Genomic DNA, 24,983 nt, shown 5'->3' with positions numbered 1-24,983 from the left:
CAGAGACCGTGAGTGAAAACCCTGAATTTAATGTGATGCTGGGGGGAGCCCCATTCCTCCCTTTAGCCCCCACACATCCAGCCTGTTGTGAGGTGGGTGAGGGCTGCCCCCAGCCTCCGTCCTGCGGCTCTGGGTGCCATCCCGTACTCAATCAGCCTCCTGGGCCTGCCTCTCTGTGAATCGCCTGTGGGACACAAGAAGACATTGTATGGGCTTTGCTGTATTATCCTCTTTCTCCAACCTGCCCTTTCCTACCAGTTGTCCTCTCAGCGTCTCACCTTCTTGCATATTCATACAGCGCCTGCTTTCGCTCCTGCAGACTCTCCTGCCGGGCCCAGGAGGACTTGGCAAACGTTAGGGCTGTGGGCTGAGGGGTTGCCGGGCCAGAGCTGGGGAACTGAGGTGATCACAATGTCAGAGGGCTTGCGAAGTCATCATCATTAAACACGCATCGAATGCCTACTTTGCAAGAGAGGTACTGTGCTAGGGTCTCAGGGTCAAAGGACAGACGTCAGAACAGGGAATATGCAGACTGCCCCATCCCACCTCAAGTCCTGGACCGGCTCATTTTCTGGGCCTCACCTTGGGAGTGGAGGCTGTGGCAAGGGACTGGGTCCCCTCAGTGATGTCTTCAGGCATGAAAGCCACAGCTCCCTCAAGCAGATTAGTGATGGTCAAGTCTACACAGCCAGTCCTGGCTGGGGAGAAGGGAGGAGTGGACAGCGCAGTGGGCTTCTCTGCTCACCTTCTCCCTTCACCGCCCACTTTCCCTCTCGACGCCTGTCTCCCCGGGTAAAGCTACTCTTTCTCATACCTAGGTCTCTCTGGATGACGCCCAGTGGAACATGGGGTAAAACCTCCTTCACTCTCTGAGCCAGACTTGCCAGATGCACATCAGGAGAAGGGCCAGGGGAGTGAGGGAAAGAAGACTGGGCTGCAAGAAAGAAATCGGAAATATGGTGAGTGGAAGACTAGAGGAGCAAGGCTGATTAGCACAGACACAGGGAGGAAGTCAGAACAGGCTGAAAAGAGTGGCAAAGCTGCAGGTCAGAGACCACACACCTGACTGAGGGCGCAATCTGGGGTGTCGCTGTCGCTTCATGTGCTCTGCTTTGTCTGCTGGAGTCAGTCGTGTCCCTGTCTGGCCCAGTTCTTTGGCCACCAGCTAGGGAGAATTGGAGGACTGGCAGTTTCTCAAGTGTTCTTCTCCTTCCCCCAAAGAAAGAACCCACTTCCACCCTGCCCGTGTCCCCTACCACCTGTTGTACACGGAGGGCAAACTCTTCACTCCCCTCCCCCAGCTGTCGATGAACTGGACGGAGCCACCTGCAAAAAACAATCCAGGTCCACGTTGGGGGCACCCACTCTCCACTCTGATACCTCTTTTCTTGGAACAGTGGTGGTGACAGTAGGGGAGGTAGTAAATACTTTATATTGCCTCTGTGGTAGGACCTTGATATTAAAAGATCTGCAAATGGACAGGGCAGAGACAGCTACTTCCGTGACCTTGAGATGAGTTTCTCCCAGCCACCAAAAAGTGAGGACAGTTAATACCTTACTTGATACACCGTGAAAGGGACGAAAAGTGACCACAGCAGTTCTGAGACCCAGGAGGCATCTGACACCGTCTGAGGGGAGGGCATGAGTGAGGTCTAAACCAGGGCCAGGAGTAGGAAACTTCCCCTCCAAACCCAGAGATTCCCTGTGGAACACACTCACCACGGAGACAAGGGGTCTCTGGACTCGCAGGGTAAGAGGCTGTACCACATCCTGGATAGAAAACGGCCAGGAACTAGAAAAGTGAAGAAAGTAAGATGGGATTCTAGCCAATCTAGTCAGCAGCTCATACCTGACTTAAAACAGGTAACTGTCACACTGTACAAATAGAAATGTGGGAAATAAACGGATTCAGGGGAAAGAACTAAAAGTGGGAAAAAAGTAAATAAACTAGGAAGGTAGGGGGCAGGGCTGAACAAGGCTGTGAAAACCCAAGGGCCCCCAAGCTTGATCACCTACAGTTGGAAACAAATACCTGTGCTCACCCACCTGAAGCGCAGGAGCCCCTCCCGGCCATTGGTGGCTTCTTCCTCGGGGAATAGCAGCAGAGGGGTAGGGGGAAGCCGTGTTGAAGCACAGAATCTCTTGAGTGACTCCACCAACTCCCCCTGACCATCCATCTCCATAAAGCCCCGAGACCAGCACACAAAGCTTGGGGGACTATTGAGTAGAGGCTGGGAACCGGAAGGAGAGAAAGCAAGAAAAAAAGAATGCCGTGAAGTGAGAAAAACTGACATATGGGTAGAAAAGCGAGGTCGGGGTAAGGGTATCTTTTGGTCCCCAAGGGAAAGCCGCACACGGAGAGGAGCGCCTTGAGCTGGGCCCCAGGGAGCCACTCCGTGGCACTCTCGGCTTCCTCCCGAACTCACGGTGCTACAGCTGGTGAGCAGATTGACTATGTTGTGGTCGAAAGGTGTCACGTGGTTGGAAATGAGGACCCTGACACGGTGATCCCGGAGTCCAGAGTCCTCCTGCCGGGCCACAAGCCCCAGCACTGCACACATGGTCCGCACCACGAACCTGCGAACGCAGGCAGTGGTGATTTATCTGGCCTCGGGCCAGGCCCAGCCCCGACCCTCCCCGAGCGCCCGGGTCGGAACCTGCGAAGGACACTGTCTGGTAGCGCGCAGCTGACTAGGAAGACGTGGATCCCAAGAAACAGGCGCAGGACGAGGAGGCAGAACCCGACTGGAGCGTAGAGTAGTAGCGCGAGGAGCAGGAAGCCGTCACCCGGGAGCCTGGGGGCGAGAGGCGGGGTGATCGGGCGCCGAAGGCCAAGTGGACGCGGAAGTCTGTCTCTTCCCGCCGGGGCTCTTACCGGTGCGAATCAAAGAGCCGCTCCGGCCCCGGCGACGAGGGAGGCTCCATTGCCGCTGTTTAGGGTTGTCTGGCCGATGCCGCCATCTTCGCGCCCCGCCGCAGGGGCTCTTGGGAAGGCGGAGTCTTCGGGCATCCGCCCAGGGTGCCGGGACCTGAAATTCTGAGGCGCCCCGGAAGGGCTAGCGGTCCCAGCATGCCTCGCGGACCCGTGGGCCACCTCATAACTCGCGTCCCGCGGGGACCACAATTCCCGGCATTCGCGGGGAGGGGGCGGAGTTGGCCTCCCGGAATCCTGGGTCCCAGCGTGCACTTCTGGAGACTTCAGGTACCGGCGTCCTCAGCGTCCAGCTGTCCTCCCGCTCACGTCTTTAGGGCGCCGCCTCTGCGCTGGGCGGGCGAGGAAGCCGCCGAGGCGGAGCTGATGGCTGCACTGAGGGCGGGGCGGGGTGCTGGCTGGAGCCTCCGGGGATGGCGGGCTTTGGGGGGGGGTCGCTGGGGAAAGGGACCCCTGTTGACCCCTGACCTCCGGGCCCTGCTGACGTCAGGAACTTCTGACCCTCGAACCCGAGTGACTTATGGGACCCCCAGTTTCAGGGCCCGGTTATCTGTGGGGGTCCCTGAACCAAGGACATGTCTGAGGTCCCGGACTTCGGATCTTCGAGCACGGCTGATCGCTGGGACCCCAGATCCCCGGACCCCGGAAGACTCAGGGACTCCTGGAACCCGTCCACGCGTGTGGCTGGCGGTGGCGCTGGGCGCTGGAGGGGCAGTGCTGTTGTTGTTTTGGGGCGGGGGGCGGGGACCCCCGGCTGTGCTCGCCTCGGTCCTTGGCTCGCCGCCCACCTCTCCCCGGAGCCAGTACAACTTCATCGCGGACGTGGTGGAGAAGACGGCCCCTGCCGTGGTTTATATCGAGATCTTGGGCCGGTAACGGTGGGGGTAAACACTAAGGCAACGAAGCCGAGGGCTAGAGGGCGGGCGAGAAGGATGGGCCCGAGCCTCCTCACATCCGTACTCTCCCCCCGACCCCCCATTCCAGGCACCCCTTTTCGGGCCGCGAAGTCCCTATCTCGAATGGCTCAGGATTCGTGGTGGCTGCCGATGGACTCATCGTTACCAATGCCCATGTGGTGGCTGATCGGCGCCGAGTCCGTGTAAGGCTGCCTAGCGGCGACACATATGAGGCCGTAGTCACAGCTGTGGATCCCGTGGCAGACATCGCCACCCTGAGGATTCAGACCAAGGTGGGGGCCGGGGCGGGCCATGTCTGCCTGGAGCTGTGAATCTGTTCACATCTCCAGGTGACACGTCCTCGCGCCCATTCTCTCCTAGGAGCCTCTCCCCACGCTGCCCCTGGGGCGCTCGGCGGACGTCCGCCAAGGGGAGTTTGTTGTTGCTATGGGCAGTCCCTTTGCGCTGCAGAACACAATCACCTCCGGCATTGTCAGCTCTGCTCAGCGTCCAGCCAAAGACCTGGGCCTTCCGCAAACCAATGTGGAGTACATCCAGACTGATGCCGCTATTGATGTGCGTCCTGACATGAGAGAAATGAAAGACTAGGTTGGGGGAGGCTAGGGGGTGTGTGGTACAGGCACCAATTGTGATAGATGGTGGATGAGCCTATATACCGGGATTGGGTCGCAAAAAATGTGGCCACTCCTTCACGGGCTGGGAAAGGAGAGGATTTGGAGAAAGTGTCTACATCCTGGTTGTGCCCCGAGGCGTAGAGTCCCTGGATTTCTCCCATCTTTTCTCCTTGTCCTGCAGTTTGGAAACTCTGGAGGTCCCCTGGTTAACCTGGTAAGTGCGACATCCTTTCCAAGAATCCCTGTCCCAGGTCAGTATGGGAAGGGGTGGGTTTTCCCTAACTCACTGATGTTTGGTCAAGTTTCTGAGCAGTTTCTTGTTGGCTGTCTCCCAGAATCCAACTAGATCTCCCCCAAAACTCCCTGCCACTCTTGCTCAGATACCCCCATCTCCTATTATTTGTTTGGGCTAGAGAATAGTGGGCTGTGTCCCAACAGGATGGGGAGGTGATTGGGGTGAATACCATGAAGGTCACAGCTGGAATCTCCTTTGCCATCCCTTCCGATCGCCTTCGAGAGTTTCTGCATCGTGGAGAAAAGAAGAGTAAGCCTGGCTTGCGGGGAAAGGGGTTTCTTTAAGTGGCAGGGGTGGGGAGGGTTTGCTGTAGAGGGGTCTGTTGGGTGGATGAGGGGAAGTAAGGATATACCTGGGTGCAGCTCATTTGTCCTTCTAACACAGATTCCTGGTTCGGAATCAGTGGATCCCAGCGCCGCTACATTGGGGTGATGATGCTGACCTTGACTCCCAGGTATGAGCTTTAGGGGTAGTGACATGTAGGGCCATCAGTGTAACCAGTGGTGGGTACCTGGCACTTCTGTTGAGCTTCGTTCTTAGTTCTGTTTTTATCTAAGATGAGTTGCCTCATTCTTGGAGCTATCGGAGGAGCTGTCCTCTCTCATTATCTTGATTTTTCTCACCTTACTCTATTTGGCATACCTCCCATCCTGTTATTGCTTAGATTTACAATACCCAACCTTCCAGACGTGGCTTCCTTATGAGTATTTTCTGTTCTGGCCAACTTGATTCCTAATCCCCTGTTTTTATGTTGTTCTTATTTTATATAGTTAAATATCAGATTGATCCTTCTAGGTTAAGCTAAAGTTACAGCACTTCCTAAAGTTATAGCTTCTCTTAGGATTCTCGAATGACATTAGTGCTATTGATTTAACACTGTGTGTCACTTGGAATGTTATCTTCTATATATACATATTCCACTTCCTAACTGCTAGAAGGCAGAAAGTGAATTGTTTTTGTATCAAGAGGATCTAGTGCATGCCCTGTTCACACATTTGTCAGTGTGCTGATGAAAGATTTGAGGCAAACCCCAAATGGGGAGAGTGCCCTGTGATTAACAGAGTGATATGTGTCCTTTCAGCATCCTTGCTGAACTACAGCTTCGAGAACCAAGCTTTCCTGATGTTCAGCATGGTGTGCTCATCCATAAAGTCATCCTGGACTCCCCTGCTCACCGGTGAGGGAGAGGCTGCCTTAGGAGGTGGAGATGGGTGGGGCATGTATGTGCCCTTGAACTAGGCCATCTAGCCCCTCCTTTATATCTCTGTCTTTTGCCATAGGGCTGGTCTGCGACCTGGTGATGTGATCTTGGCTATTGGGGAGCAGCTGGTACAAAATGCTGAAGATATTTATGAAGCTGTTCGAACCCAATCCCAACTGGCAGTGCGGATCCGGCGAGGACAGGAAACATTGACCTTATATGTGACCCCTGAAGTCACAGAATGAATGGATCAGCAAGAGTAGGAGGCTCCTGCTCTGATTTCAGCCTTGGTTTCATGGCTTGGGCTCTGAGGGCACCTGGACAGAGGATTAAATGAACCAGTTGGGGGCAGGTCCCTCCAACTACCAGCACCGATTCCTGGACTCTGAAGAATCACAAAAACACTTTTTATATAAAATAAAATTATACCTAACAACATGTCATACTGAAAAATGAGGGGGAGGGTGGAACACTGCTCTTTCCCCCCACAAAAAGGCTAGAGGTAAAGCTTTATCTTCCAGAACTGAGGGGAGATACTGGAGTTAAACCATTCTGACCTCCCTATTCAAGAAAATGAGCTGCTGTTGTCTGTTGTCCTGGGCAGTTAATCAGGTGCGCCTCTCTGGTGTGCTTGGCTTGGTGCTGGGCCTGGGCGCAGAATTCCCCGGGCCTGGCCACAGATCAGGACAGCTGGCCTAGGAAAGAGGGCAGTGATTTCTGCTTGACGGTTCCACATCCGCAGTGCACAGCGGATGAGTGCTGTGGGCCTGCTGACGTCAAAGATTCCTTGGTAAGCTCCTGAGGTAATGGCAGCCTCAGACCCCTGCCATTAGGGGCCAGTGGTGGTCTGGAGAGGAAGGTGGTGGCACCTTAGATGATCTGGTTACTGGTCTGACCAGGGTAGCGTTCAAACCTCCTGTTGGCCTCTTCACTGAAGGCATCCCCTGAAAGGTGAACAGGTAGTTTGGGTAGGAAAACAGACCCATTGTGGGGAAGGGTGGGTGGAAATGGAGAGACTGGGAGATCCGGAAGTGGGTGGGAGGCCCAGAAACAACCTAGGGAGATGAGAATGAAGGCCTTTCCCTCCCACCCCCAGGCCTTCTGGCTTCTCTTCCCGCCAGATACCAATGTGACAGTTGTGCACCCAGATGCGATGTCCATCATATTTGCAGTTACATTTCATGGCGTTGTTGGTGAAGTCACTCTCTGCTACTTCAAAATTGGGGTTGATGACCACCTGTGAGTGGGAGAAAGCCAACAAATGAGCTGCATTCCTCAAATCCAAAGCTGCCTTTAATAAAACAATCCTCCCACTCAACAAGCGCAAGTCTCAGACCCAGGCACCTGCAGAATGTAGTTTCCTGGTTTCACATCTGTGATGTCAATCCATTGACAGTCGATGTCATGCCGGTAGAGATCCCAGCAGCCCACAGTGATGCCCTGCTCTCCAAAGTTGGCACACTCATACCTCTTGGAGACATCTGAGGAAATGAGCATACGTCATGTGAGGCAAGGCTGTGGAGATGAGGATAGTGCAGTCTATTCTAGGCCCCAACTCACCCTCCTGACATTCGGTGTCTTCTAGACAGAAACTAGCTTTGTGGCCCTCGGCCACCTTGGTGCCGTTGGGGGTCAGGATATCGTAGTGAGTGAAGATGTCCATACTGTGATAATGCCTGTGGGGACAAGGGAATCCCTGTTTCCTTCCCTGCCCCCACAGATGCGCCTCTTCCCCAGTGGTCTTGCCCTTCTACTAGCTGACCCTCTCACCCATGACACTCATGCCACACCCAGGAGTGGCGCCCGGCCTTGGGCCTGAAGTCAGCACGTCCCAGGTTGTGGATCTGGGAGGAGAATCTGAGCAGACGCCGATGGCCATAGGGCCAGTTGGCTGAGCGGGCTGAGCTGGCCAGGCAGTTCTCTTCAGCAGCACAATACAACATGTGCAGGGGCCGGTCCTCGATGTAAGCGGTCTCCTGCACCAGTGCTGAGTGCAACAGCAGATCTGATGCGGCTGCACCGAGGAAGGGAGGAGAGTTAGATGTCACTGCTGAGGGGCAGGGACAGGTGGGAGTGCTTCCATCCCCTCCCCCATAAAATGGGTGAGACTGGCTTTCCACAGGGAAAGTGTACCCCTCCAGATTGCAGCTCTCCCTGCAAAGAGGTGAGCCAGAGCCTCCCTTCCCTGGCTTGCATCACCCGACACTTCACTCACTTTCAGAACAAATGACTCCAGCAGTAAAACGGCTTCCTGTCCTCTTGCAGGTGACATGGGTGCCATGATGAGCACACTGGTCCAGGGACAGCTCAGTCCCTGTGCAGCGCACTCCACTCATCACCACCTCTGTTATATTCCCCGAATCCCAGTACCAGGTCTCCTGGGGACATAGAGAGGTGTTTTTGTGAGGCCACCATCCAGCCTCGCCAGCCAAGGGACTCATTTTGACAGACCTCTGTCCCCAGCACAACCTCTGGAGGCAACAGCCTCGGTTCCTCTCTGCTCCCCACTCACCTGCAGGCCGTGGTTGGCATAGCCCAGCCCAAGCTGCCTGCAGGCAACCATGGCCTCCAGTGTCCCCCAGCCGTCTCCGCAGATGAGGCCCCAGCGAAAGGAGCCTGGGCCCCCTGTCTGTACTTCCACTCGCCCTTCATGGCGGCTGCGGCCCCCGCTGAGTCGGATCTGCAGTGAGGCAATGGAAGTGCTGCGGACGCTTTCGGGGTGGAGGAGTGGGAGTCTGCAGTGGGCCCAGGACTGAATGGTGATTCAGAAGCACCCACAGGGCTAGAAAGTGGTGGCATCAAGGGGAGCTGCAGGATGACAGGGGCCTGAGGCAGGGGGCAGAAGGGCCATCAGACTGCATCATGACCAGGTAGGACTGGATAGGACGAGATACCTGAACCAAGGTGGAAAGAGTGCCTGACCTTGGTCTCCACCCCAGTGTAGGGCAGGTTGCATCGGACACCAGCATCTTGGCTATGGGAGCAGTCTTCGGCTGTGATGTTCTTGTGGGGGCACTTCCAGAGAGAGAGTTCCTGTCCAGAGCATCTAACTTCACTTAAGTGGATGGCACCCATGCCTAAGGTCAGAAGTCAGAGATGGGGAGGTTCTAACTTTACTTTCTGCCCAGGGGTCTCCTTCCTAAGGAAGGTACCCCTCCAGGAGTATGTACCTCCTACCTCCCTCTCCCTCCAACCTGTGCCCGCCTCACCCTGCCCCATGCGGGCACCGCTCAGAGCCTCTCGAGCACTCCCGAAGCCTAGCTCCCGACACACCACGCTGGCTGCTTGCAGGTCCCACTTGCGATCACAGACTGTGCCCCACGTGCCAGCCTTCAGGACTTCTACCCGGCCCTCTCCTGGGTGGGCTCCGCCCTTTAGACGCACTCGGGCCTGTAGAGGAGAGAGAGGTGCCTAGCAGTGAATGGGAACATCAGCACAGAGACAGTAGACCTGGGAGATGAATGCGATTCTGGTGGGAGGGAGCAGGTGGTCTCAGGTCTGTGGCCCAACCCCTGGAAGGTTCCTCTCTGTCCTCCAAGGTCAGAACTATGCTTAATCCAGGGGTGGCCAGGCTACGGGGTTCTTCACCTGGGTGGTGGGGAAGGTCATAGTGTTTCACACACCTCCCCCTGAGGCTTCGACTGTTGCTTCTTCTGGCCACTGGACGCTGCGTAGAGAGGGCTTGGCACACAGCTCACCACCGCAGGGGCCCCCCCAGGGCACCTGATGGTGTCATTGGCTCGATAGAACTCCAAGGAGCAGAGGGAGAGGTGGGCCTCCGTGCCCACGCATGCCACCCCGTGCAGACCAAAGGAGTGTTGCTGCCGCCGGGCCAGCAGCCTGGGGGGACAGGAGTGGGAGCAGTTGGGTAAAACAACATGCTTGCCTCTTTGCCCACTACCCTCCTCCCGCTCCATGCCTCCGCCATCCCCCAACCTTTCATGACCGCTTTAGTTCTTCTTTTCCTCTCTGCAGAAACACAGAGACAAAGAGACAATGGTAATGGGGAGTTTCCAGGCTGAGAGAGCCCAGACGGGGGGTCCTTGGGTATGTTCTGCAACAGAAGAATCCTGTGGGGAGGAAGGCTAGTTTTGACTTGCCTGACAGCAAGCTTGTTCTGTGTGGTTTCAGGGAGCTGGCCCTAATGGAGGCTGAAGCTGCTGTGCAAAGAGATTAGGAAGCCAGGACCGACCATCTGGAAGAGATAGGCAGGAGGGAGTAGCTAACAGGAAGCCTGAATGGCCAGAGTAAGCAGATCTTTCTATTACACTGTGACTGAAAGAACTAAATGAGTCAGGATGCAAAGAAGTGAGTAAGTCTTGGGTCCACATGGCTTCTTAAGAGGCCAGAGGGGCTTCCAGGCCAGAGGATGATGGGCAGTTACAGGAAGAACAGAGCAGATGGTGAAGAGGAAAGACAGGAGTTGGTATAAATAGGAATGAAGATGTACAAATACAAGACAGAGAGAGACCACACGACCAAAGAAGGAGAGGGTATATGAAAAACAGAAGGGTAAGGATAGCCCCAGACCGAAAGCTGAACTGTATGGGTCTTTAATGAGGTAATCCATGCTTCTGTAGTTTAAATGTATCAGAAAGAATGTTCCATAGCCACCTAAGCAGGAAAATGGGACTAAAGTAGAGACATTAAAACTTGGAAACACAGCAGAGAGATGCTGGAGAGAATGAGGGGACTTGGTTATCAACAGCAACGGAATGGAATATTGCAGTGAGCCATGTGATAAGAGCTTTCTTCCTAGAACAGCTGGTTTGAACCCAGAGAGGGAAGGAACCAATGAGGCCTTGTGTTGGTGGAGTGGGCCTTTGAGGGTGGTCTGGTGGTGAACTACTGCAGTAATGTGCTCTATCACTTGATGTTAGAGGAGGAATATGATGATTTGAAGCCACTGGCTAGGAAGACACACAGAGGGATAAGCTATAGACAAATCAGACAGAGAAAGCCTGGAGACTTTACAGAATACCTTTGGAAGCTCAAGATAAGTGGACTCTGAAGCTCAAAGAGACTTAGTATTCTTTCGAAGTCCTGTCTGGCTGAAAATAAAAGTGAAAGAGGTCATCACTTTAACATGGGGGTCAGGGAAGGCCAGGGTATGGCCATGTTGTGCAACACAACCCTAAGCTAGAAGGGCACTGTGGGAACACCCCCAAATCCCAAGGCCTGTTGAAGGCACCAGAGGGAGGAGCTGGGGCGTGAGGGGTGCCTGGGACCACTGAGTGATCCTGGGATGCTGTGAAGAGAGGCGGAGACAACAGAAAGGGCTGAATTCTCTACAGCTCACCCACTGCTGAAGAAGCTCTCCAGGAGACTTTTCATGCACAAACTGCCTTCAGAAGCCAAGTGAGATGCAATCATTGGGATTGGGAGCTTTTTGTTCCCTGGGGTTCTGAAGGCACCCAGGAGGAAAATAATGGAAATGGGAGCCTAATCGTGTTAACTGGGCCAGAGAGTCAGGACTGCCATCTGACTCCTTCCCTGGGAAAGGTTCCAGAGGGGATCCTGAGTATCACATCCAACCCAGTAGCACTTATTCCATCTAACGATTATCAAATAAAGGTAGGATGGGAACACTGATCCCTTAGGGAAACTTAACTTCTTGGGTGAGAGGCAAGCATGGCATCTGAAGGACAAGAGGGCCAGAGTATCTACTAAAATCTTCTGGGGGAAGATAAATAAGCATGTGGAACAGGAGAAGTCAATGCGTGAACTTCTATGGAGGTTTTTCAAAAATCCTGTGACGAGCCTAATTCCTCAGACAAAAAACATAAGGGCAAAAAAAAAACCAAAAAACAAAAACACAAACAAACAAAACCCAAAACCAAAGGGCCAATCTTACTTTACATTTTGGTGAATCATCTGGAAGGTGGCTTGTAACAGTTGCTGCTGCTCCTCCACCTCCTGATGGAGGCGTCTCTTGGACCCCTTCCTAACCACAGCCCGATGCCCCGACTCATCACTTGGCACTCCCTTTCCTCTCCACCCAGCCTAAACTTTATTTACCTCTTAACTGGCCCCCTGCCCATTTGGGTTTTGGGTTTGGCTTTAAGCTTGGTGACTGGTCTGAAAAAAGGAGAAAGAAGTTAGTGGAAGTAGTGGTCAGGTACATTACCCAGGAAAGGTAAAGGATTATTTCTTTTTTCTGTTTCTAGGAAGGACCCTTCATGCAGAGCATGGGAAGGAGCAAAGCAAAGGCAGTCAGATTTTCCACATACACTGCTGAATACCACTTAACTGTATTTTTGGAATACATGCTGCTCTCTGGATTCAGCAACAGTGATGAGAAATCTGGTGATGTCTGTCCAGGTGGTGAGGGGAGAGGAGATGAGAGGAATGGTGGAGGGAGGAGTGAGTGTGGGAATGTAGCTGAATGAAGGGAGGTTAGGAGTTAGGGGAGGGGAGGAAGCATGCAGGTGGCGGAGGCTGGAGTCCAAGCTATTTAGGGGCAGTATAAAGATGCAGAGGTCTCTCCTTAGTCATTCCTACATTATTTCCTCCTTGCGTTTCCTAAATCAAAGCTTACCCATCCCCATGCCTGCCTCCCCTCCCCTCCCTCCTGGAATGGCCATTTCCCAGCCACATCCCTAATTCATCAGCTTGGGTTCTGGGATGGACATGGATAGGCTGCCTTCCATCCATCCACCTCCTGGGGCCACAGGGATGAGCAGGAGGTCCCGGGGCTCTTGCCCCATTACCTTCCAAGGGGCTTGGAGCGTCGGGCCGAGGCTTTGGCCGCTCGCTTCCTCAACTTTCTGTGAGGATAAGACAACAGCAGAGTCAGGAACAGTCTAGAACCAAGTGGGAAAAGTTGGAACAGGGACCAGGGGCAAGATTTCTGTTTTAGCAGTTAGAGGCCTCCTGGTGGCAGGATCTTATAACATTAGATGCCCCAAGGCTCTGCCCTTCACAGCTGTTTGGCCTCATAAGCACATGAACAAGGCAGGTGAGTTGCAGTGAAGGACGCGGACTCGGGGCTGATAAAGACCCTGTATCGGGACCCACGGAAATTAGGCTAAGGCAGATGGGGAACAGGATTCTTGGATTGATATTAGGGCTGATCTAAACCTGGGGGAGAACTGGGGGTACAGATTAAAGTGGAAGGGTGTTAAGACTGCCAGATTGACAAGGCAAGGAGAGAGAAGTGGCCTGGTCACACCTAGGGAGGCTGACTGTGTATTTTTTTTCTGGATGCGCTCTGGCTTCTGGCATATCCAGGCCTGAGGCCAGTGAACTAGGACCAAGGAACAAGGCTGGACAGCAAGGGACATTAACTTGGTCTGACTGGGGAGCATGAGGCCAGGATGCTTACGATGACAGCATCCTTCCTGTCTAAATCAAATCCCATATGCTTTAGTCATTCACAAACAGCTCATCTCCCAAACTTACTTCTATGGAATTAAGGTCTAAAACCTTATTTCTTCTTAATTGACCTAAATATTTGACCTATTTTACTCTTCAAGAGGTTACCTTAAGTCTAATGAATGGAAACTAGGTCTGTTTCTCCTCTCATTCTCCCTTTGATTTCAAAGACTTTCATTTTGCCCACTCTTTGTCCTGTCCAACTATGTATAGATGAATGCAGGTCTTGTCTGTCTGTCCTTACAAAATTTATGGGATTCCCCATTATCCTTTTAGTTATCCTGTCTTTGAACATGTTCCTGTTCGGCTGTTTCTCTTGAGTTATATTTGGATGTGGTATATTATGTGCAGATGTGCTAGGATTTTAATATATAAACAGGGCTAAATCTGCTTGGTATTTCCTACCTTGGCTTCTTCTTGAGGATGGTCTTTGCCAAAACATCCAATACGTCCAACATTCCTAGCAAAGAGTCTACAATAACTCTTGGGTCCCTTTCCTGAGACACTGCTAAGAGTTTAGACCCTTTCATTGGATAAGTATAGGGTAAAATGTCTTCTCCAAATGTCTTTTTCTCAAACATGTCTGAAATGAAATATATCTGCCATTTTCTTTCACCAGTAACCAAGAGAAATCATGTAACAGTACTCAGAAAAATGTATTATATAGAAATTTAGAAGTACTTCTCTAGTTATTTAAGGACTTTATAAGGTCTTTATAATTATATGGTATATATAATTATTAAAATATATAAGGCAAATACAGGTTACATTGAGGACCTGGTACTTATTTAGGACTAGTGCTGATACCTGTCTCTCTTTTCTAAAGCCACCACCCCTAAATGTTTCTGAATTCCTTCCCCTATGAGCTTTTCTCTCCTCAATTGAGAAGTTGCACATAACCTTTCCTCAACGGAATCCTTTTAAACATATTCAAATCTCTCTCTCTCACACACATACACTCCACCCCACATTTCTTCTTAGTAGAAAAACTTTTCAGTAGTGTCAACACTCATCACCTTTCCCACTCACTCCTTAATCTGCTCCTTTCTGTTTTTCCCCACCCACCACTCTGTGATAATAAATCTGGAATTTTGTTTTGTCTCACATACCATCGACTCTGGGTAGTATCTGACACTGCTGCTCTCTCTCCCCCCTTAGCTGTCACAACACTACTAGCTTTATTTGAGTCCTAATTCTGGATGCTCTTTCTTGGTCTTCTTTGCAGGCTCCTCCTCTATATAGTAATTGACATTTTTGGAGCTCTAAGGCATTCTTCTCACTTCAAACCCTCTCTTTATATATTCTCATTTACATCTAACCTTGTATATCCCATTGCCTTCTTGATGTTCCTACTTAGATATCTCAAAATTATCTAAAATGTAATGTGGGTCCAAAAATAAACTCATAATTCTTTTAGCAAAATCTATGCCAGAAACTTAGGAATCAACCTTGACATCCCTCTCTTCTTTGGCTCCCAAAGTCAACCCATAACCAAGTCCATAACCAAGTCAATGTTCCTTCCCGAATGACTCTCTAATCCATTTGCTCTTGCTGTTCTCTAAACCATTCTCAAAATGCAAAGTGATCTCTGGGAGCCACAAACCTGATCATGTCCTCTCACAGCCCTCCTCATTGAAAAACTTCAATCACTTTCCATTACTTTTACCATAAAGATTCAAATCATTACCATAGCCTATAAGGTCTTCTATGATCTGGTGCCAAATTAACTCTCTCATCACCTCTGTATTCTCAGCACCTTGCACAGTGCTTGGCAAATAGTAGGAGTTCAATAAATATCTGTCAATGAATATATCTGAATATGAACTAGAATATCTGAAATGAACTAGAAGAGTGCCTTCTTAAATAGCACTTAAGCTCTTAGAACCTCAATTTGCCTGCAAAAAGGCAGTAAATGGTTCAGTTACCTACACATTCTTTTCCTCTTCTAAAATTCTACAACTTTCACATGTTCTAGGGTAGAAGTACCAAATCAAGTTGAAAAATGATAAACACATCACATTCTGATTTTCTTATTCTTTAAATCTTACTAACTTCCTCTAAAAGCTAGCAGATGCATCTTCTTTCTCCAAGGAAGGCAGAGTCATTTATAACTATCCTGCCTAGCCGTTATAATTGTATTACCTATGAGGAGTCTACCTCTATCTGACTTGACCTGTGAAGGAATATCTACGTCAAATTCTCATCACAGAATCTCTCAGGACCATTGTAATCTCTTTCCCTACTAAGAATGAACTCTGTACTTAATATATATCTCCTTTTCCAGCCTTCATACCCCAGACTCAGTAAGAGATTCCAATATGCACACATATATTCCTGATTTCTGAAACTTTCTTGAGTCCGTGAATACTTAGGGACAATTCCTGGGCCTCAAAATTCCCAGGGATGGCCCATGTCTAAAGCTAGTTCATATTAACTTGAAGCCCAGAGATGCCAGGCACCATCCTTCTCTTAAGCAGACTCAGAATCATTTTAATTATATCTTCTTTTATTTTCTATATTCTACTAATCATCCAACATCTATTCATTCCTCTCTCTTTGTTGTCATCCTCCTAATCAGCTTCATTTTTATAATTCCTAATTAATCTTACTGCATCTAGAACCTCCTCTTCCAAATCACTACTATCAGACAAACTTTAAAAAACACTGGCCTTATTTTATCACTGTCCCATACAAGTACTTTTATTTTTTAATTTTTCATAGGATAAAGGTAAAACTCTCCAATCCGGCATTAAAAGTGTTTCATTTCCTAGCCTTACTTTACCCATTCAGATTTTTCTTCCACTATTGCTCAGTATACATCTCTCTGACTTCTTGGTGGCTCAGCAGTAAGTACTGCCTGCAGTGCAGAGGACATGGGTTTGGTCTCTGGGTTGGGAAGATCCCCTGGAGAAGGAAATGGCAACCCACTCCAATATTCTTGGCTGGAAAACCCCACGGACAGAGGAGCCTGCCAGGCTACAGTCCACCGGGTCACAAAAGAGTTGGACATGACTTAGTGACTGAACAACAATCTTCTACTCCAGTCAACTGTCCTTCAAAATATCCTGTTGATTTTCATCTCTGTTGGGGTCAACAATGACATCCAAGTTACTAAATCGTATTCATTTCTCAGTCCTCATGTTTTTGGAAGCATCAGCAGTAGTGACTCAGTTGATCCCTCTCTCTCATCCTTGAAGCACTTCACTTGGCTTCCAGGTCTCCACACTCACCTGGTTTTCTTTCTACCTCACCTCCCTGTGTGCATTTTGCCTTATCTTCCTGACGTCATAATGTTTAAACTCCCTAGAGTTCAGTCCCTGCAACTCCTTTTCTCTATTTACACTCCTTCCATTGGTGATGTTGTCCAGTTTCAGGGCTTTAAATACTTGTATTCAACTGGACTCTAGAGTCATATACCCAATAACCTCACCATTTCAGTGTCTAAAGCACCTTGAATTTAATTGGTCTAAAAACAAGTTCCTAATACACAATCTCCACTTTCCCATCTCCAGATAAAACATGCCCTACTCACTGTTTTCTTTATCAAATGAGGCCAACTCCATATCTAGCTCAGGCCAAAAACCTTGGAATGATCCTTAATTCTTCTCATTCTCTCACACCACACTGAATCCATCAGCAAATCCTGTTGACTTTATCTTCAACACAGAATTTGATCACTTTTTCACCACTTTCACTGGTCACATCACCTCTCATTTTCTTTAGTTGGCTTTCAGGAGACAATAACTGCCTAACAAGTCTCCCTGCCTCCTTGACTCTACACATTCCTTACAGTCTATTCTTAACAAAACTGTCCAAATAATATGCAAAAGTGGAAGACAGACATCACACCTCTGCTCAAAACCTCATCTCACAGGGTAAAAATTAGTCTCTCAAATGGCCTTACATGATCTGGCTCCTCATTCTTTCCTTATCTTCTCCTAAATTACATCTCCTGTCATTTTCTGCCTTGTTCAGTCAGCTCCAGCCCCAGTGGCCTCCCGGAGTATGACAAGAATTCCCCCTAACCCCTCATCTGCTATCTTCTCATTTATGATGTTTCTTCCTTGAGATGCTCATCAAGATTTTTGCATAGTTTGTGTCCTTTAAATATTTTCTCAAATGATGCCTCCTCTGACTTATTTTAAAACCGCAATTCCAGTCCCACTTCCTAACATTTTCCCTGCTTTATTTTTACCTATTACACTCTTTGCCAACCGTACATTTTGTAATTTTACTTTTTTCCTGATTCTTCCCTAGTTCATGAGATCAAGGATTTTTGGGTGTTTTTTTTTTTTTTTTTTTTTGGTTGTTGTTTATTGTTGAATTCCTAGTGTCTACAACAGTCCCTGGCATACAATAGGCACTCAATAAATGTTTATTCTCTATACCTTTGTTCATGCTATCCTCTTCATCTGAAATGCCTGCCATTTAAGTTGCACTAATCTTTCAGAACCTGGAGTTTGGATTTGAAAAGGTAAAGAACAAGCACATGGAAATATAGGCCCAAGGTAGATAATAGCAGAGGAGCACAGCACACAGATGTTTTAAACTGTATATGAGTTGCTATACCAGGAAAAGTATATTCCTTGGAGCCTAAAGAATTTTCAGATGTGTCTCAGAGCCAAGGCAAAAAAAATTTCAGCAAGTATGGAAATGACTGGAGGCTGGATAATGTACTAACTTTCAAAAAGGAGGAAAAGGATTCCTCAATTTACAGATAATTTATGTTCTTGGATAGTCATTAAATAGAAAGTTTGTGAGCATTGAGGAAAAAATATGGTGATCCTTAGAAATCTAAATGGATTTCAGTAAAAGTCAACTCAATCAAACCACCATGCTTTCCTTTAAGATTACTAAAATTGCAGAATGGCTGTGAACACAGTATATCGGGATTTTAGCAAAAGACTATAATTTCATTATAGATAAGATGATGAAATGTTGGCTGTATCACTGTAGTGTTCAGTTTGTCCCAACTGTTGAAAAAACATTTCACAACTAATGATTAAAGGTTTGATGTAAATCTGGAGGATTCATAAGAAGAGTTAGACTTTGGTTTTAAAGATTTCAACAAATTTAACAGTCACTTTGATGAAGTCAGGAGGCATAGCTATCATATCTATTGAACAGAGGGGGCAGGGAGGGATGATAAGCGCAAAAAAATGTCAAGATTCAAGATAATCTCATGGGATCATTATGGTTTTTAAATGATGTATCAGACATGAGATCATGTATCAAACATTTCATAGGGTAAACTCAACAGATTTAGGTTCAAATAGGCTGCTCTATCAGTATCAAGGAGGAGGGAAGACCTATTTAGGTGATTACAAGGCTAATATGAGCAGTGGGATGCTGCCTCAACGGAAAGGCAGTGCAAAATCTAGATATGCTTTCATTAAAAATGAGCTTTTATGCTGTACCCTGCCCCGATCAGCCCCACATCTGAAGTAGCGTGCCCAGCAGAAGGTCACCCAGATGTTAAGAGCTCTTCCTGCAAAACTGGTCTAAGGAAGAGCTGAAGAAAATAATCATTTAAATTACAAAGAGATTTCCAAATTTCTCAAAACGGCCAAACTACATACTCCAGGGAAGCGAGACGCAGTAAGCAAAGAGCCGGTCCCCAATGTGATAAATTCCCCGGAAGCCGGCGCGTACATCGGGGCTCCAGGGCAGGTGGAGAGGGCCGGCCTCCAGGGCTGAAGGATATTCTGGAAAACTAGCTTAGCAGTCCTGAGTGCTCTCGCGCTCACAGACGCCTACTGGGCCACCGGGACCCAGGGAAGGGCCCCGGCCTCTTCCGGCGCCCTCCGGCCTTCAGGGATTGGCTGTCAGGATGGGCCCGCCGCCCCGCGGGAGCCCCGGGCCTGTCGCCGTCAGACTCCCGGCGTCTGGCCCCGCCCGGGTGCTGCCTCGGCGGGGCGTGGTCGCTACCCCCACCCTCCGACTCAGACCCGCGGGCTCCCGGGCCTCTGGGCGTGGCCTCGCGAGGCCCAGCTCTCGCCCCCGGGCGCGGAGACGCCACCTGTCGACCGACGGCCTCTCGGGCCCCGACGCCACCGCCGCCGCTCGCCCCGCCCCGGCTCTGGCCACTGGGGCCAGAGCTTCGCTGGTCCCCGCAGCAGATCCGCCTCGGGGACCGCTTCATGGTCCGAGATTTTTCAGCTCTCTAGTTTCACAGAGGGCTCCACATTTCCCCCGGCTCTCCAGGTGAACCAACCCCTTCGGAGGCCCCTCAACACCACTCCTTAACAAGCGCCCCTCAACTCCAGTCCGCTGCACCAGCGCCCACGTCCCTTCACCTGTAGAAGGCCACGTTGACCCGCTTTTCGCTTGGGAAGCCCAGCATCCCGCAGATCACGTGGCTGTTGTGCGCAGTCCAGCCTTTGTCACACACTTGCGACCAGCCATCCGGAAGCCTGACTTCGACCAGTCCCTCAGTCACGGGCAGGGGCCGTCTGCCCCTTCCAACGGCTGGCCGAAGTCGCACCTCCTCCACTTGCAGGTGATGCTCTACCTGGGGGTGGGACCACAAGCAGAGGAAGGAATCCCAGTGGCGCCTTTCACAGGTCCGGCCACTCTTAGGAAACTCTGATTGAGTGCACTTGCTGTGACCCCAATGGCGAGATGGGGCTGAGAGGCAGGCCTGCTCTCTGTGAGGTACCGACTGAGGTGTGTGGGTGTGTTGACTTTCCTGCAGCCACCAGAATGTAAGGACTTGCTGTGCTCTGAGAAAGGGTCCAGAAGAAGCTGGGGAAGGAGCAGCTAACTCTGCTTGGAGCCTGAGGGAACACTTCACAGAGGAAGTAGCAAACTGAAGAAGTAGGAGAAAGTAAGAGTGAAAGGTTCCCTCAGGAATATCTGAGCTGAGAGAGAGCACAGGTGCCCTGGGGACCGGGGATGAAGTCGGAGAGGTTCATGCCAGGCTTAGTAAACTTGAATGCTAACGCTAAAGTAAACCTGGACTATATAGTGTCTCAGAGCTCTATCGTTTTGCCACCTCCCCAGTTTCCCACCAACCCCAATTATCCCATTGGGCACATGGGATCCTCTCCATTCTAGTATCTCCACATATAACCACCCCACAACCCTTTCTGTCTTGCCGTCCTGGGTGGTATGTACGTATGTGTGTGTGTGTTTATGAACTACAGACCTCAATGACATTGGAATCTGAGAAGCCAGGGAGGCGCTCGTCCTTGCAGATGACCCCAGCATCCTCATCGTGGGTACAGTCACTGTTCCCCCAACCCCGGGAGGCACATTCAGTCACACTCTGCTCAGTCCCACTGCAGCTCAGGTTGTCCAGCCAGATGCGGCCTGTGTGGGAGGGGAGATAAGGGGGTAGAGAGGCTTGGAGAGGTAGTATGGGGATGCTGGTGAGAGTGAGCATGGAAGCCTCACACCTGGCAAGAGAATGTGTAGGGAAGGGACAGGGGACCCTGGAAAGGAATAGGAAAGGGAGCATGGGATTGATGGAGGGTTGATAGTGTTCTGGGGATACCCAAGAATTTGGTAGGGTGAATAAAAAAACCTAAGAGTCAACACTGAAGTTCTAATCAGTCCTTACCCTTTCAATGACAGCCGCCTCGTGTGCGTGAGGCACTCTGCCAAGGTATGTACATATGTGATCATTCTTAGAACAGAGCTTCCATTAGATATTATCACCATCTTGTATAAAGAAATTGAAGTTCAGGGAAGTGAAGTAACTTGCCTAGGACCATACAGCCAATGCCTGAGGGCTTAGGGATTTAAGCCCTTTGTGAGACTAGATCCTTTCACCTCAGCCTTACATTCTCCCATGTGACTGCTCTGTGCTGCCATATTGCCCCGTGTTCTTCTCTTGACCTGGGCCAAACTGAAATGAGTATCACTGACTTTCTCTCAGAACTGGTGGCCCCTCAAAGGGCCACGTGCAGGGAACCCTCATGCATATCCTGACAGGACTTACCCAGCCTCTGCTGGGATACCTACCTCTCACCCCATTACGCTGTTGGAACCATCACAAACTATTGAGATTCTTGAATTTATTACTTTCCTCTACTCCATGTCTGGTTCAGTCCTTTGATGCCACCCAGAAAAATCCCTCAGTCAAATGACGGTCTTCATGTTTGAATTCAACCATCATGTAATTATTATCCAGAGCTTTTTCATTTCATATCATATATCCCTGGTTTCTTCAGCTATTCCTCCTTGAAACGTGGCTTCCAATCTTTTACATCTGGCAGCTCTCCTCTGAAAGTACTTCCATTTTCAGGAACCTAAGTTCCCTATTCAGGGATTAAACCTGTGCCCTCGGGAGTGAAAGCGCAAAGTCCTAACTACTAGACCACCAGGAAATGCCCAGTACTTCCATTTTCTACTGTCTGTTTGAAAACGTGGCATCTAAAGTGATACTTTATTTCAGATGTGGTCTAACCAGGGGGAATTGGGGGTTAACTGCAGATTGCACGAGCTCTATCAATCCCACTGTGAGTTTATACAATGCAAGTGCCCCCAGGTCTCAGAATTGCTCCTAAGTCCCTACTAACCACATCATACTTATCCTAAAATTTATACTTGTCTTTGGAAGCCCAGCTTGTTGGTTTCAGCTCTAAACTATAATCTGATCTTTTTGGCTGCAGTATATGTGATCACTTTTGTCTTTGGGACATCCAGACATCATTTACCTGCTCTCAGCTTCCCATGAAACCAGCTGTACTTTAATCATACAGGGCTCATCTGTGTCAGGGCTGTCTTTGCATGTGGCTCTGTAGAATCATACTTTTGCAGGAGAAAGTAACTTGCAGATCATCTAGTCATTTTGCACATAGGGGCATCTGAGGCTCAGAGAGGGCATTGATCACACAGCTATGTGTTGGCTGGTTTATCCTCTGCGGGTGTACTTGACACTGGCTGTTCTTGGTGTTCTGTGTCCCCATGGCTGTCCCTTCTCCCTACATTTAGGCTGTACTTTGGCAATACCTAGGCTGTGCCTGAAGCACTGCTCACCTGTTCCAGGGCCATATTTGGCACTGTGGGTCCAGCCTGTGGCCTCTGTGAAGCCCAGCTCCCGGCATAGGACATGAGCAGCCTGCAGCGTGAAGTCATCATCGCAGATGGTGCCCCATTCACCAGCCCGCTGTATCTCCACGCGGCCCTCGGATGGCTTCCTGGGGAAACCAGCCAGCCGAAACCGCAGCCCTTGGCTCCCGGCCCTCTTCTCAGGTGCCGTGGATGGGGTTGGAGAGCCCAGGCACGGACTGCAGAGCAGGCGCAGCAGCAGCCCCCACAGGCTCCACCGCCAAACACCGACAGGTCGCATGGCAGGGAAGGCCTGGGCGCCCCAGAGGGAGAGAAGCTGAAATTGAGAAGCCCAGGTCTGAGAGAGAGGTCATGGGAGGAAGAGACACCAGTCAAGACCAGAGACAGAGAGCCAGTGGACAGAAAGGGAGGGACCCAGGGGCTAAGAGAGACAGAAGGAAATACACACTAGATAAGAAGAGAAATACAGAGTAACAGAGGCACAGACTGAGACACCCAGATTGGAGGGGTGGGGGGGAGAGAGAGAGAGGAGGCTCTCCCTCCCTTCTGTAAAGAATAAATGCTCACTATTAGTTGTTATGTCTCATAATATCCTTTCCCTGGTTCTGCTATCATCACCTCTATATCCCAACTCACGGGTCAAGGAGACCCAGTGATCAAAAGACAGAGATTAGAGACCAAGATCAGAGGCCCATCAAGATAAATAGGTTGAGACTGAGCAGGAGACACAGACAGGGAGACCCAGACAGGATGTGAGGGGAAGGGAAACTGTGAGAATAAAAGGGGACCAAACACAGTGGAGAGAGAGAGAGTGTGTTGAAAAATGGACAGAAGGGGATCAGGAGAGAGTCTGGCACACAGAATTGGGGAGCAACTGAGAAAGGCAGGCAATGAGTAAGGATTTCAGTTCAGTTCAGTCGCTCAGTCTTTGCGATCCCACAGACTGCAGCACGCCAGGCTTTCCTATCCATCACCAACTCCCGGAGCTTGCTGAAACTCAGTATTCTTGCCTTGAGAACCCCACGAACAGTAAGAAAAGGCAAAAAGGAGGAGAGGGACTGACAAAAGCCAAGGGACAGAGACAGGAGGGACCCAGATGATCCTGTTCAGCCAGTCAGAGAGAGGACAGATAGTTACTGATTGTGGAAAGAGGCAGGCAAGAAGGGGTTTAGGGCACCCTCAGGTCTCAGGTCCCCTAAATGGGAATCAAGCTGAGAGTCCTTTCTGGGCAGATTCCAGGGAGAAAAGGCAGAAAACCAGAATGCATTGGAGAACTTGGTACACATCCTACATGCCCTGAAGGGTCAAGGGGCCCAGAAGGGCCAGGCCTCAAGGTGGGGGTGGGGTGGGTGGGGTTGTCCAAGCCTCCTGCCAACACAGCCATCTCTTTCCCGGGCAACAGGAGGCAAGAGCACTAGTCGGCTTCTCAGCTAAGGCCTTCGCTCTGTCGGGAGAACAGCTCTTTTACAGCGAGCTCCCCCTACCCCCCACCCCCCATGCTTCCCCCAACTCAGACAAACAACACAACAGGGAAGCTTTGTTTGGGGACATTTTGGCTTGGGGACCCAGGGAGAGGGCCTCACAGAGGAGCCCCTAGCCTTCGGGCACTTCGGATGCCCTATGTGGAACACCCTGTAGCCCCCACTCCCCAGTATCTGCTTCCTTTCTCCACTCTTCTTGTGTCTTCTTTGACTATACAACTCTAAGTAGCTTGGCTTTCCTTTGATTCTATCCTTCATCACCCCTTTCCCCAGGTCCCTCCACCATCCTCTCCATCTACAGCTCTCCTTCCTCCCACCGGGAGCGTGACTCCCCCTACCTTTGGCTGAACGGGGACCCTAGCGGCTGGGAGAAGAGTCTTGGTCTTGTAGATCAATCCTAGGACTTCCAAAAAAAAGTACTTGGGAGACTGCCCCTCTTTCTCCCCCGCCCCCCCTCCCCCCCCCGCGCCTCGTTCCTCCCACGTCCCCTTGAGCCCTCCCACATTCCGCCTTCTCCCAGGATCCCTCCCAGGCCAGTTCCCTCCTCTTCTCCCCTCCTCCTTGGAGCGGGCCGCTGCCGCCGCTCAATCTCCCTCCCGCCCCCCTCCTCGCCCCTCCCAGCCTGTTTAATAAAGCTCTTTTTTCCCGCGGGTTGGGTGCCGGGCAGCTGCGGTCAGAGAGCTGGACACACAGGAGGCCCCGGGGCCGCAGATTACCCCGGGCTGCGCCCCGTGCGGCGACTCGGCTCCGAGCTCCGGGAAGTCTTCAGTCCCCGGCCCCAGCCCTTCCCCCACGTCCCCGGCTCTGCGGACTGTAAATAGCCCATCTCCCGCGGAGCAGGGGTCGGGTCAGGTCCGGGGAACTGAAGCCTCGAAGGCTCAGAAAGTCCCTCCAATGCCCCAGGGTGCCCGTAGGCATTTTCGAGATGATGTCACGGCCTTCACTCTGATGTCACGTTGAGCATCTGACGTTGTACGCAGCCCCCAAGCCTAAGAGCCAGAGTGCTCTGACCGAAGTCACGGGGTTTCTCTAGGAGAAGCTACTAGTGCGAGACCTAGGGCTGGGGGTGGGGGTCTGGAGGTGGTACCCCTTCCCCTTCCCCTTCCTCTGGCCGATCTTCCTCCCCTTTCTCGGTTCTCGGAGGTTGGGGAGGG

The 24,983-nt window shown here is 50.7% G+C and overlaps 3 protein-coding genes across 11 annotated transcripts; 1 reads left to right on the top strand and 2 right to left on the bottom strand.

Moving 5' to 3' along the window:
* Nucleotides 1-8: 8 nt before the first annotated feature.
* AUP1 (AUP1 lipid droplet regulating VLDL assembly factor) lies at nt 9-2,966 on the bottom strand. 2 transcript variants are annotated; one of them, XM_020895680.2, is made up of 12 exons: nt 2,876-2,966; nt 2,658-2,795; nt 2,427-2,577; nt 2,047-2,231; nt 1,720-1,792; nt 1,555-1,628; nt 1,260-1,326; nt 1,063-1,165; nt 815-934; nt 583-698; nt 279-397; nt 9-184 (listed from the first exon to the last, which is right to left on the bottom strand). In XM_020895680.2, exons 1-12 carry the CDS (start codon nt 2,923-2,925, stop codon nt 148-150), a joined length of 1,233 nt encoding a protein of 410 aa, XP_020751339.2. In that variant the 5' UTR covers nt 2,926-2,966; the 3' UTR covers nt 9-147. The 2 variants fall into 2 exon arrangements, with proteins under 2 accessions (XP_020751339.2, XP_070331941.1); XM_070475840.1 differs by lacking the exon at nt 9-184 and having other exon boundaries at nt 371-459.
* A 16-nt stretch (nt 2,967-2,982) lies between these two features.
* HTRA2 (HtrA serine peptidase 2) lies at nt 2,983-6,397 on the top strand. The gene is made up of 8 exons (XM_020895658.2): nt 2,983-3,804; nt 3,917-4,121; nt 4,210-4,404; nt 4,645-4,677; nt 4,902-5,007; nt 5,143-5,212; nt 5,840-5,935; nt 6,039-6,397. The coding sequence occupies exons 1-8, from the start codon at nt 3,071-3,073 to the stop codon at nt 6,202-6,204; spliced, it is 1,605 nt and encodes a 534-aa protein (XP_020751317.1). The 5' UTR covers nt 2,983-3,070; the 3' UTR covers nt 6,205-6,397.
* On the bottom strand, nt 6,353-24,981 carry LOXL3 (lysyl oxidase like 3). Of its 8 annotated transcripts, XM_070475818.1 has the most exons (18): nt 24,546-24,981; nt 24,168-24,232; nt 22,316-22,664; nt 20,481-20,644; nt 19,630-19,844; nt 12,670-12,726; nt 11,978-12,037; nt 10,941-11,006; nt 9,583-9,799; nt 9,169-9,349; nt 8,882-9,036; nt 8,472-8,639; nt 8,175-8,337; nt 7,730-7,973; nt 7,520-7,635; nt 7,304-7,440; nt 7,085-7,196; nt 6,353-6,903 (listed from the first exon to the last, which is right to left on the bottom strand). In XM_070475818.1, the coding sequence occupies exons 3-18, from the start codon at nt 22,626-22,628 to the stop codon at nt 6,830-6,832; spliced, it is 2,442 nt and encodes an 813-aa protein (XP_070331919.1). In that variant the 5' UTR covers nt 22,629-22,664; nt 24,168-24,232; nt 24,546-24,981; the 3' UTR covers nt 6,353-6,829. The 8 variants fall into 8 exon arrangements, with proteins under 8 accessions (XP_070331919.1, XP_070331922.1, XP_070331921.1 ...); XM_070475821.1 differs by lacking the exon at nt 12,670-12,726; XM_070475820.1 differs by lacking the exon at nt 24,546-24,981 and having other exon boundaries at nt 22,316-23,792; nt 24,168-24,270.
* Between the last annotated feature and the right edge of the window lie 2 nt (nt 24,982-24,983).

This window comes from Odocoileus virginianus, chromosome 2 (genome assembly GCF_023699985.2).
Source record: "Odocoileus virginianus isolate 20LAN1187 ecotype Illinois chromosome 2, Ovbor_1.2, whole genome shotgun sequence".
Taxonomy (NCBI): Eukaryota; Metazoa; Chordata; class Mammalia; order Artiodactyla; family Cervidae; genus Odocoileus; species Odocoileus virginianus.
Note: the sequence above shows the minus strand (reverse complement) of the source record. Positions and strands in the feature narration are given on the sequence as shown.